Here is a 12,862-nt window from a genome sequence, read left to right on the forward strand (position 1 = left end):
TGCAACCTGTTAGTATCCACTCCAGGATACGTTTCCTGTCTGTCTTCATGCTCTGTTTGAAAATCAGTGGTTTAGTGCTCTTTGTCTCGTTTTCTCCTCCCTACCAGTGCAGGGTCTCCTGCTTCCTCCAGCAGAGCCTTTTGCCTGCTCCCAGCCTGAGCAAGTACAAAACTTGCTGGTCACAGCTGGGGTTTCTTCGTATGTGGAGTTCCTCCCCCTCTTCACCCATCTTTTCATTCCTATTCCATGTCTCCCAACTTGAGGGCCACTGTGCCATCTAAAATCCTCTTATCAGGGCTTCCTATTCCTTCGTATGTCCCTGAGTATGTCAGACAGGCATTGCAATGGGAAAGGTCAGGATGTAATCGGTGAGGTTCTTGGTGTTTTTCTCTCACAGTCTGCTTATGAGCTTGAGGGCTTTTTGGTGGGGTGAGGAGATGGAGTTTTCTTTCTCATGTGAGATGAGTGAAGGCAAAGATCTTTCTAGTTTCCTTCCTCCTTTTTTGGTTTGTTCCTTAAAGTAAGTCAGAGGTGAAGCTGAACTGTGTTTGTTTCAGATTGGTGTATATATAAGTCTAGCGCGGTGGTTTTTGAGCTGCATCACTGGCAGTTTGGAGAGGACTGTGTAGCATGATGCTGTTGGGGCATATTGCTTCCAGCTGCTCTCCAAAAGAAATAAGAAAAGCGCTTGTCATCTTGCACTGGTTCTTTGGGACATTTTACTGATTAAGGTTGCAACAGCTGATAGGCAGAGGGAGTGCTCTTCACACTTAATGGTGAAAGAGGAAACCTGAGGGACTGTTTTAGGCTAGATTTAATACGAACTACATTTCTAATACAGAACCCTTGCTCTTTTGTGAAGTATGTGTGGGAATACAGCCATGTCATCTTGTGTTTTGGCTCTTTCTATCCAGCTTCTCATGGTACTGACTGAGACCTTGCTTGGCACTGAGCAGAAGTATTGTTTGAAGCTGGCAAACGCAGTAGCTGTCCCCCTTGCAGTGTGGCACAAAAATGACTAAGGCCACACAGCAAATCAAATGAAGGAACTGAGCTGATGGGGAATTGTCCCATCACCTACCTCTCTACCCCTTGCCCTCTCCTCCTGCTACTCCCCCCCTTCCCCAACCTCTTTTGGTTTTATGCTGTATCATTATTTTCCAAGGTGATCACCTCATCTGTTCAGGTCTGTTTTGGGGAGAGGGATATACAGGGTTCAGCAGCAGGCCCTACTGCTTAAAAGTCTTCATCAGATGTGCCTTGAGTCCAGTTGTGGAGGCTGTCAGGACTTTGTTGGGGTTTTTTTGATATTGGTTGGGTTTTGGTCACACCACTTCTGCAGGCTGGGGCGGGGGGGAGGGGCGGAGTTTTCAATTGCTCTGTTAATTTAAAAGGTAAAATTATTTTTTTCTCTCCCTCTGATATTCTCCTCCAGGTTCTTGGCCAAAAGGCTTTAGAATAATGAGAATGTCACGGCTGTCAAGAGGGGATGTCAGCACTGCCTTCCTGGGACTGGAGGACTGAAAAGGAGAAGGGACCAGAATTCTTTGATACAGGCTGCTTTTGACTACTTCACAATTTGCTGTACTCTGGTGGTGGTGGAAGAACAGGACAGTCTCTCCTGCCTGGTTCTGTGTTACCACCATAGTGGGTTCACCATGAATGTGACAAGTTTATTCTCCTTCACCAGCCCAGCAGTAAAGAGGCTGTTGGGATGGAAGCAGGGGGACGAAGAAGAAAAATGGGCAGAGAAAGCTGTTGATGCGTTAGTGAAGAAACTGAAGAAGAAGAAAGGTGCTATGGAGGAGCTGGAAAAAGCATTAAGTTGTCCTGGTCAGCCCAGCAACTGTGTCACAATTCCTCGTTCCTTGGATGGCCGGCTTCAGGTTTCGCACCGGAAAGGGCTACCACATGTAATTTACTGTAGAGTGTGGCGCTGGCCAGACCTGCAGAGCCATCACGAACTGAAACCGCTGGAATGCTGTGAGTTTCCTTTTGGTTCAAAACAGAAGGAGGTTTGCATCAATCCCTACCACTACAAGAGGGTAGAGAGTCCTGGTAGGTTCTTGCTTGTTTGTACCTTTACACCTTATCTGAACAATGCAAAGTATGGCAATTAATCATGTGACTCATCAGCTTAAATAAGCAGAAGTAGCTGTTTGCGCATGTCAGATTCTTCCTCTGCAATTTATCTGGATGTAAGCATTAATTGGTAGTTCTCGCTTTCACAGGGTGAATGCTTTACTTGTGTAAATATTTTATCAGTATGGAGAGGCATAGTCTTAGTATATGCCTCAAGCTGCTGGCCCTGGTATCACCTGGTTTTGTTGGTGACCACTATCCCTCAATTAATTTTTTTTTTACTGAGTTGTGCAGGTCAGTGAATCTCTGAAACATTGCAAGCTAACGTAAAGGATTATTGCAGTCTATGCTTGAAAACCGTTCTGATGTACTGCGGTAGGAGTATTCTTATTACTTCCAGATTTTTATTTCACTTTTCACTTTTGTTTCTTCATCACTCAGAAGGTAGTATGTCTTTAGAGTCTCCAACAGTTTTAGCCTTTTGAAAAGACTGAATTTTAGGCAGCAGAATACAGTCCCCTCAACTTAAAGCTTTGTATTAACATTTGGTTGTACTTAAAAGTTTTACTGTCCTGTAAGCACAGTTTGCTTACCTGTTACCCACTTCTCCACTTCTTTTCTAAGGTGCAGTCATTTCTGGCTGTCTCTTCTTCAAAGGCCAAACCTCTTTTTGGTAAATCTCTGCTTAATTTTTGTTATGCAAGTTTTTTATCAGGGAATACTTCCAGGGACTAAGGTGAAATGTGCTTGGATGTTACCTACACTAGGCTGCAGCTACTTGTGAGGTTGTACAGGGACATCTGCAGAAACACACTGTAGGTGTGGGTGGACTTCCCTGGTTTAAATTTGGGAAGTCCATCTGTGTTAGGCATTTCAGAAACTGTGATGCTGTCTCTGCAGTGTCATGGGCATCTTGAGAACTACAGTAGAAGTAAGACTGTTGCAAGATTGTTTGCTTTTCTGTGGATAAAAATTGCATTTGTCTTGGATCTGCAACACAGCATATCTAGGTGTTAAATATTTTCCTTTGGTGTGTTAGTTGGAAATCATTTGAGTGGCAGAGGTAATACCCATTATGTATGTATGCAGCAGAAGCTTGAACAAAGGAACTCTGCACTGGAAAAACACATCTTAAAAAATTTGAAAACTTAAAAAGAATGTTAAAATTCTTAACAATTCTGTGTTAAGCAGTAGCGGGATAATAAAATAGTCATGTCCTTGTACTGCTAGCTGTCAGCACATGTCTGTGCGTTCGGTATTCCAAAATACTTAAAACTAAGATTCCTGAAAGACATCTATTTCTGTCAGACTGAGCAACAGTTGGGCTCTTAACTGTTACTGTAATGTTAAATGACATGTAACTCATTTTGCTTTAATCTTGGAAACAATTACTGACTTTAAGAATGTTTTCATTTGGACCATTTATACCATATTTGTAAACGTCCTGTCACTTCAATGAGATATACAAAATAAAAATAGAATAGAACTTTCAGAAGATATCTAACTAAAATGTGCATTTAAGTTGAGTGCCGCTGAGTAGTTTAAGTGATAATTTTGTATTTGGGAAATGGAGGAAAAAGTTATCTGTAAGCCTGGATTGCTCTTTAATTGTTTTTGGATTAGATAAAATCTCTACATTAGTCTACATCCAGCTATGGAATTTTTGCTGGAAAAAAATCCAAAGCAGTAATGTTAATGAAGCTGGAGATGGTGGAAATAAAATGCTTCCCTTTTTGTCCCGAGTATCCTTCTTCAGGAAAAACTGGATACTCTTGGTCAATTGCCTAATAGACAACTGGGCAGTTTTCTTGTAAGTGTTAGGGCTGTAGTCAGTTTGACAGAGCTGGTAGAAGTTTTCAGTCTTTTACAAGCTTAATTGTGCTGCTCTAATCACTTGAAATATTCTGGAGGAAGCTGCTGACTAGGAGCTAGGGTTCATTTCTGCTGAGGTGCTCTGTTAAATCAGGGTCTGGAGGTACTATGTTATATGCATACTGAAATTATGTCTTGAACTTTTAACGGCTTGCCAAAGTGTGAGAATGGGTTTGAAGCCCAGTGTGGTTTTACTGAGGTCTCTGGCTGCGTATGTAAAGGAGAAGGGTTTTATATTTAGTCAGTCACAGATCTGCTGTTGTTTTGAGGGATATTGCATGGACATGAGTGGGGAGAATACGGCTTTTGGAAACAGGTGATAGCTGAACTCCCTTTTGACATGAAGAGCTGTGCTTTGTAACTTAGGACTTCTTTTTTCCTGTCCCTTCCTTGTTCTTGCTGTCCTCCAAGCACTGTCTTTATCTTCATTTCCTGACAGTCACTCCCAAATTCTGCTAACCGTTTTTTCCCATTTTTGCCAGGACATTAAACCACCATTATTGCTGCATAAGTGCTTATGCTTTGAGATTAATGGGTAGTGGGAATTCGCGTATGACTCACTGTTTCCAACAGTCTATGGACTCGAGCAGATATCAAGGTTTGTGTTTCCAAGGCTATAATTGCAGCCAGGAGGGTTAGAAATGTACTTGCTCTTGACAAAACAAAATTGGATGCTCAGATTGTGTACGATGCACATTTTGGGTGCAGGGTACATTGTGAAATGTTGGCTCTGCTTGTCTGCAGTGAACTGCTTTGTGCAGATCCAGTTACCAGAGACCTGAAGCGTATGGTGCATGCATAGGATGGCATCTTTATGTTCACTCTTTTGCTGATTGTAGTGTGATTTGTTTCAGCGTCTGTAAGTTTTGAGGAGCAGATTAGTGGTAAATCGTTAAATACGTAATATCAGGTAATGCTTTATGTTGGGAAATCAGTGCTATGGATGCATCTCTGTTTTCATGTTGCCAGAGGGATGCATGGGTGTTCTACCTTGATACTTTATTGCACCCTTGCAGTTTAGCTTGATAAGCTTGGAAAACATGAGAGCTGGCATGCTGTGGTGCGTCTCCCAGCTACAAAGCTACACCTGAATCCAAATGAGACTTTTCTGTTAGCCAGGCTAGATAGGAACTGGTTGTATACAGTTGGGAGGTGGTGGAAAACTATCGGCAGTCTCAAATAGGGAGCATCCCAGGTGTCCCTGAGCGCAGGCTCTGCTGCTGCCCATGCATAAGGAGGAGAACATGGCATCTGGAATGCACGTGGGTGTGATGTGGCGGTACCATATTCATTCCTAGCCTGACCTAGAGGCTCTGTGCAGACACAGGTGCCTATCTGATCCTGTGGTGAATCGACCAAGAAAACCGAACAGACAGAAAACTGCTTATTGGCAGGGTTAGCTTGGCAAGCTCAGTGTCCTCGGTTTGCTCACTGCAGTCAGATGGGGGCAAGGCGGCACAGGGTGGAGGCAAGGAAGGGTGACCTTCCTGGGACAGCCTGACACCTGGTCAGCTTGGTATCAGCAAGTTGCCCCTCAGGTGATGACCCGATCTGTGGCAGGGTGCATAAACAGCTCCTGCTTGCTGTGTGGTGCCAGCACAGCTGTTTGTGTGGCTTCGTGCTGAACCAGATCACAGTCATTTTTTCCTTCCCCTGCTGTGTTATCTTCCAGGCTGATCAGAGCAGCGAAGGGGCTGTGGGAACATGTAAGCCAACACAGCCCTGAGGATGACATGTGGGAAGGAGTGGAGGTGGTGGGAAACAAGAGGAGAAAGTAGATGCTGTTTTGTTGCTGTGGATAGAAATACAACCTTGGACTTGGCTGCCAGGAACAAATATCTCCTCAAGACGTGTTATAGTACTACTGCTCTTTTGTACGTCTGTTGTGTGCAAAATTGTTTCTGGTGCAGGGTGGCTAATGGCTGTCAAATTTCTCCCTTGGCAAGGCAAAGCAGAGCTTTTCATTAGGGAGGGCAGGGTCTGAATCTGATGCCTGTTAGAAACTGGCACACTCGGCTGGTGTGCTCACTTGGCCGAATCTGTTTTTCTCCTCAGTTTTATGTTTTGGTTTAGAAATACCTGGTTATTAGGCTCATACCTGGTTTAGGACCATCCTGAAGTATGACCAAGTCTTGAGAAATAATTAGGTGTAGAGCATACGTAGAAGCTGTGAGAAAAAAGTGAATGTGATGTTCCTCGTATCTCTGAAAATACCACAAATGACCTCTCAGGTTTTGCTGGAGAATGTGTGAAATGACATTTGGAAGTCCATTCTGAGATACTTTGTTCCATTCTGTTCCTTTGGTTTCTGTGGAGATACAGCCTCTGTCGCTTGCCTCTGTCCTCAGTTATGTCAATGGGATCAGGTGAAAGATGTCATCCAGAATTTAGGGGAAAAAATACTTTTTTTTTTTTTTTTTTTTTTTTTTTTAAGCCTGGATCCTGTTTGCTCTGGCAGCAAAACAAAAAGAATGGGACAGTGAGCAGGGAGGATGAAGAGGTGCTTAAATTGACACTGCTTTAAAAAAAAACCCCAAACCTAAATCACACCTCTAAGGTGACTTTAGGGGAGGTGGTTCAGTTCTTGTGCCTTTAGCTAAAGGGAAGGAAGGAAGGAAGATGAAACAGAATATTTCATTTTCTTAAAGTGCTAGTGAACACTACCTCTTGGTTCCGTCTGATGCAGAATTGTGTTAGTTTGCCTCTACGAAGCGTTCTTGCTCATAAGCCTGCTAGATTGAAAAGGATTTGAGTTTATAGTATGTTACAAAGGAGGCAAAAGAGGCGTTCTCTTTTATGTTTCATGTGTGGGAGTGGTTGTAGGTTCAGAGTGTTTATGTAAACGGCTGTCCCACCCCACAACTGAATGTTGTCTCCTGAGAGTGTGCAGGGTCTAATACCTGCTCAAAGGTCAGGTTTGGGAGAAACCCCCTCTTCATTGAGCTGAGTGAGCTTAAACCTGCCTTGGGAAATGCAGTTAACTTCTCAATATTCATTTCTGGAGGTGCTTACTGATGCTCCATTGTGCTTGAAGCATGCAATCACAGGGATACTAAAACAAGTCAGTCCAGAAGCAGCCAATCTGTCGTCTGTAATATTCCAGTTGCATGTATCAGCCCATTAGCACAGCCACTTGGAGGCAGAGAGTAACTATACTGGTTCAGGTTTTTTGCAATTAGCAATAAAGCGTAGATAAAAAAGGCTGGATGATTTTTCCTCTGTTAAGCTTCTGCTCTTTATAGAGATGTCTGCAGCCTGCTCTATATGATGGAGCTTTATGAAGCCGATGATGCCCATGTTCTATCCAAACTAGGGGATGAGCAGTGGTCAATTTTTCGTGGTGCACTGTCAGAACAGTTAAATTTTCAGTTCTGCCTAAAGATTGTGATGTTCCTTTCCATTATAACCATGAATTCAAGGTGGATGTCTGCTTCAGGAAGCTTGTTTTTGGCAAGAAACATCTTACCTAAGTGTACAGCTGCGTTTTGCCGTAAGAACAGGCCAGGTCTCCAGGCTCTGAGGAGAGCGGTAGGTGGTGTGTCATGCTGGTTTTGCTCCTAGTGTAGACACCTTGCCTATGACTTTAACCTGATTGTTTTCCTATTTGTCTTTGATCTCCCCTGCTATTTGCTCTTGAGTCTCCATAAGGCTGCACACCTACTGCAGGCTCCAGGGGTGCAGAAGGAAGCTTAAAACTGGAAATCCAGGATAAGGCAGGTTTAGAAAACACCTACAGGTCCTGGAAGTGAATGCTTCTTGAATGTTCCCTTGTACAGTGCTGCAGCTGTGGTCCTCAGTGAAAGAAAAATAAGGCATATTTAAAGGAGTTTAGTAATGCCATTTGAAATCACACAGGTGTTTGTTCATGTATATTGGCGTGGTCATGCTTGTGAGCTCTATCTCTAGGTACTTTACAGAAAAATGAAATGTGTCAGTTAGTCATCCCCATCTCATCCCCCTGTACTCAACTGGCCTAGGATCGCTACATATGCTATTGAATATTCCCGAACTGTTTCTAGCCAGGGTAAATTGAGAAGAGGATCGTTAAAAACCCATCACGACCTACTCCTGCGCATCAAACCTGACGCAGCCTGGTGTGGCAGGTTGCCCGTGGGATCGCTAGTACCACTTTCGGCAAGCAGCAGGGTTCCAGCGCAGCTCCTGGGGCTGTCAAATTGGCAGGTGCTCTGAGTCTGTCAAAATCAAATTTGGAGCCAGGAGAGAAGTTGTGAGTAAGCAGCTAGTCCCTTTAGGACTGTGAGCTTGCATGGCTGGGTTTCTTGGGGTCCTGGGACTTGCTTGGTGGCTGCCACCTGCTAGCACTTGGGAGAACGGGGGTCAGCATGAGAGCCTGCATGCTGTTCACAGCCAAATGGAAGAGCTTTGATGGCCCGGGCTGGAGGGAGCCCAACAGAGCAGCTGCTGGTGCAACTCCCACAGCAGCAGGCCTGGTGGAGGATAACGGCAGCAGCGCCAGGCATTGGAGCGAGGGGGAGAGGGGCCAGAGGAGTGAAGGCGAAAGGGAAGCTGCTCCAGAGAACATAAGGGAGTGGAGAACCAGTGCATGCCTTTGGAGTTAATAGGTAGAACCAAGTTAGAAAAATCCTTGTTCCCATGTGATTTCTGTAGCAGGATTTCTGTGCCTCTGCAAGCTGGGGGTGAGGGAGCTGAGAGTGTTGTCGCTGGGACGTTTTGCCATATCACTGTGTAATGCTGCTGTTGGGCGTAACTTTAAAAATAGCATGCTGCAACAGGTGGGCACAATTATAGGGTGGTTTCCCAAAATAGCAAGTAACTGTCAGTTTGCTTGGCATGTAGTAGAAAACTTTCTTCATGGCAGTTTTGCAGAATTTGGTTCTAAAATTCCCCACCACAACCAAGCTGGGGGAGAGAGAGGAATTGAAGTAGGCAGAAAGGAGGGAATGGCCTAATAACAGGGTTTTCCTTGTCTGACCTCACCGTGTGTCAGAAAAACAAGCTGCAATAAAAGCATAAAAGTTGTCGAGAAGGATGTGTTTGTGTCCTTTTTATTTCTTTAAAATTAACCACATACAGATGTTTCTTCTGACTTAAAAGACCAGACTTCCAAGTTTTAACCCACTCGGTAGGATGGTGACTGTGGCTTTCGTACAGGTAATTTGAACTCTGGTCTGTGTAAACGTCTGAGTTAATATACACTATCGCACTATAACTTCCCCCTATATCAGGACTGCTTCTCCCCCAAATCCGCTTACAAGAACTCCTTTGCTAATGTGCATATAATTAGTACTAAATTCTGAAACTGGCCTTGACAAATCAGTTCAATCAAAATGTTAGCTTATCAGAGCATCCGCAAATAAAATCTAATGTTAGCTGAATATTGTAATGCAGGAAGTGTACTAATATTCCTTGCCAAATGCATTTAGACCAGATGTCTGATGTAAAAGTAAAGTCAGTAAAGCAACAATTGTTTGGGGTTTTTGTGTGTTTTGTGTGGTTTTTTGGTTTTGTGGTTTGTTTTTTTGGGGGGTGGGTGGTTTTTTGGGTTTTTTTGTTTGGTGTTTTTTTTTTGTTTAGTAAATACAGTCTTCAGTTGTAACTATATAAAATGACAAATCAATGGGGTCTACTGAAACTGCAAAATAGAAGAGTTGAGGAAGCAAGACGGTTCTCAGGTTTCTCTGGGAGTAGAAAGCCTGGCATGTTTGTGTCACCCAAAACAGGCTGCTGAATAACTACTATTGAGCCTTTTCACTTGCCATTACTAGAACTTAGGTTTGGAACAAAAGTCTAAAAGGCTGACACTTCTGCTTGTGAGAAAACAGTAAAGCAAAGCTCTGCTACCACAGCCAGTACAGCTTTGCTTAAGCCGGGTGTTACTGGAACAACATGAAGTAGCTAGATCCTCAGAGATTGCTTTTGCCACAACACTATTAATTTTTTCTAACCAGAGTAAACCCTATCCTAAGTGTAGACACGTAAGTGTCTTAGTATGTGAGAACTTGTCCTTTGGTCAAAGAATACTCAATTTTGCCAGGTTTTGTTTTGGGCAACACGGGAAAACCTAATGACATTAGAACTTTTCTTTCTACTTGGTGTTTTATTGTTTACAAGCAAGATCTTGGCAAGACCTTTCAGTCAGCGTGCTTCAGTGACTCCCTAATGCTACAGACAGCAAGCAAAACTAAGCACGTTCAGCTGAGCATACGTTGGTACCTGCTCTGTTCCCACCGTGGGACTGGACTGCTTGCCAGGATGCCACAGCCAGGTTCAGCTGCTGTGGCCTCAAAGGCAGGAAATTAAGCTAGGAATCTTTAGGAGGGTTGAAATTTGTTAGTTTAACACTGCTGCTGTGGGGTTTTTTTGGTGGTTGTTTCCCCTCCCTCCCCCAATCCCTCATTTTTATTACAACTTCATCTTTGCAGGATTTTCTATCTGGAGTACAAGCCGCCAAGTTCCTCCTCCTGCCCATGTTTTCATACCCATTTCCACATAGCATGAACTTTGTGTGTGAGGATTTTCCTCCTTCCCAACCCACAGTTCTATTTTTCTAGGAAAACATAAGTGGCTTTGCATAAATTCATATGAAAATACAGCTATATGATGCTTGGAAATTAAAGTACATTGTCTAATGATAGTACCATCAGGTCTTCATTAGGGCTGAAGGCCCTGGTGTGCTATAAGCTTGTATAAACTCTTCTGCAGAACATATGATGACTAAATTGTCATGATTCTTAAGAGCAGAAGGTGCAGCAGCAGTTGTTCATCTTTTTCTTTTTCTTTTTTTTTTTTTTTCTTCCCAAAAGCTCACAGAAGTAGTAGAATCTACTGTGACAAGGAAAGATGATCAAAATCTGCTTTCTTGTTTGTGGCCCCTTGTATTTCATTACCTGATCTTTCAATTTCCAGGCATGGAAGGAGAGATACCTACCCAAATGTTAATGTAACATGGAAAGGAGGAAAAGAGTGAGCCCTTGAGGGAAGCTATCTGTCATTTGGGCTTGTGTAAGATAAACAAAACCCATCTGGATCAAAAGTATGCTACTTTGAAAGTACAGCAGGTCCTTTGGCTTGGATTAAGTGGAGTTTTTTTTAATAGAGAAACTTTTTTTAAAATAAGTTATATTAATAAATGGGAGACTTCCTGTGTTTGCTAAAATCATTATCTCCAGAATGTGAAAATCGAACAAAAAAGAAAACCAAGAAAATCTTTACTCTAGGACAGCACACCTGTTAGTTTTCTGAAAAACAGGATGACATGCTGGGGACAGAAAGAAGAGAGATCAGTAGCGTTCTTCAAAGGCCACCATTACATTTTCATAAAAGCATTTCTTTCTTAGTGTGGTTAGTTGGAACATTTATCTGAACAGCCAGGTTGTCTTTAGTATAGCTTTTGTATTTTAGCATTCTTGGCTCTTAGATCAAATAGCCCTGTGGGTGAAATAGCCCTGTAGCTGTAATTTCTTTAATACAGCTCCAGTTGTTTGGTACGGGCATACTCTGGATATTATTTGAATGGTAAAAACAAGCTACCCAGTTCCGAGGCTGTCTTGACAGATACAGCATCTCTTCTTAGCTACAGTTCCACAAAATACCCTGCCTGACTTCCAGGTGATTTATCTTCCTCTTCATTACTAGTAGCATTACTGCTAGTCGTCATGTATTAACTCTCAACTCCAGGTCCACGTTGACACAAAATCTTGGAGCACAGTTGAGTCTCAGTATAGCCCATAAAACCTTTTAATCTGGTGTTTGAGAAGGTTTGGAAATAAAGCTGTTGGATGGCTTGTGGTTCTACTCAATTAACTGCTTTTAACCATTTTAATATTAAGTTGGATTTGCAAATCTGTTGCAGTAGCTTTTCAAGACAACAGTGTATTTAGTAGTATGTTTCCTTTAAATATATACACCCCTACTGAATAGAAACAATGATTATTGAAAAAAAATATAATTTTTTTGTTTGTGTTCCTTTCCGCTGAAGAAGGGGAAAAATTCTGTCTGCAAACTTTTAGAGCAGCATCCTGTGGAGATCCACACAGCAAAGATGTGTGCTGCTTCATTATTTTATAGCAACAGGTGTGCTGGCTTAGCACAGAATAACTCTTCTCGTGCTTTCTCCCCTTCAATTATACCTCTTCCTGGAGCTGGCAGCTGCAACAGAGATCAGCCTCCTCCCCTGCTGTACTGAGCTTCAGTAATTTGTTATTCCATATGGTTGAGGTTTGCAACTCAACCAGAAGCTCAGCGCCTTACACAGGGGTGAGGGGAGCAAGGAGGCTAGGCATCCCTCTATGTTTTGAACTCTTGGCATCCTTCCATATGTGCAAAGGGTCCAGTCCCTGCTCAAGTCTTCACTCTTGAGTGAACAGCATTCAGATTAACTCATTTGTGACTCCAGTAGGAGCAGCTAGCCTGCAAAAAAGTCTGAGCTGCAGAAAGATCAGGTTATGGCAGTGAGTGACTGTCTTGGAATTTGACTAATTAGAGCGCTTTAGTCTCTGTCCCACCTGACATGGCCTTTCAGGGCTTTTAATCCTCATTTAAGGTTGTATGTATGCAGGGAGGATGTGAATTAGGGGCAGCGCTCAAACTAAATTCTGCAAGGGTATTTTTGGGACAATTTGTGCTGTATCAATATCAGTTGTATTCTTTTTTCTCCTCCTTCCCCCTTTTCCATATGTATTTTGAAGAATTTGGCATTTAATGATTTGAGGTTGAAGTAGCTGAACAAAAAGTATAGGTTTGCATGAGGGAGAGTTGGGAAGAGGAGGCTTGTTCTTCTTTCAAGTCTTAAATGTCACCAGTGTTTCTGCCCAACAGGAGAAAACTTGTATACACCTTGGCAAAATCTGGCACTGCTTTATTTTAATTACAGAAAGCATACAGAAAATATCCTGTTCTCCTGCTATTTTAAAATGCTATAAATCAC

The 12,862-nt window shown here is 42.8% G+C and overlaps 1 protein-coding gene across 6 annotated transcripts in view; it reads left to right on the forward strand.

Annotated features, from left to right (window-relative positions):
- The window catches only part of SMAD1 (SMAD family member 1), a 75,045-nt gene that overhangs the window by 46,745 nt on the left and 15,438 nt on the right, over positions 1 to 12,862 (forward strand). For all 6 annotated transcript variants that reach the window (XM_080393764.1, XM_080393762.1, XM_080393766.1 and 3 more), the window contains exon 2: positions 1,436 to 2,058. In XM_080393764.1, the coding sequence (XP_080249890.1) occupies positions 1,659 to 2,058 (400 nt within the window). In that variant the 5' untranslated portion in view covers positions 1,436 to 1,658. The remainder of the gene's footprint in view (positions 1 to 1,435; positions 2,059 to 12,862) is intronic.

The sequence above is a fragment of the Falco punctatus genome (assembly GCF_963210335.1).
Source record: "Falco punctatus genome assembly, chromosome: 1".
Classification (NCBI taxonomy): domain Eukaryota; kingdom Metazoa; phylum Chordata; class Aves; order Falconiformes; family Falconidae; genus Falco; species Falco punctatus.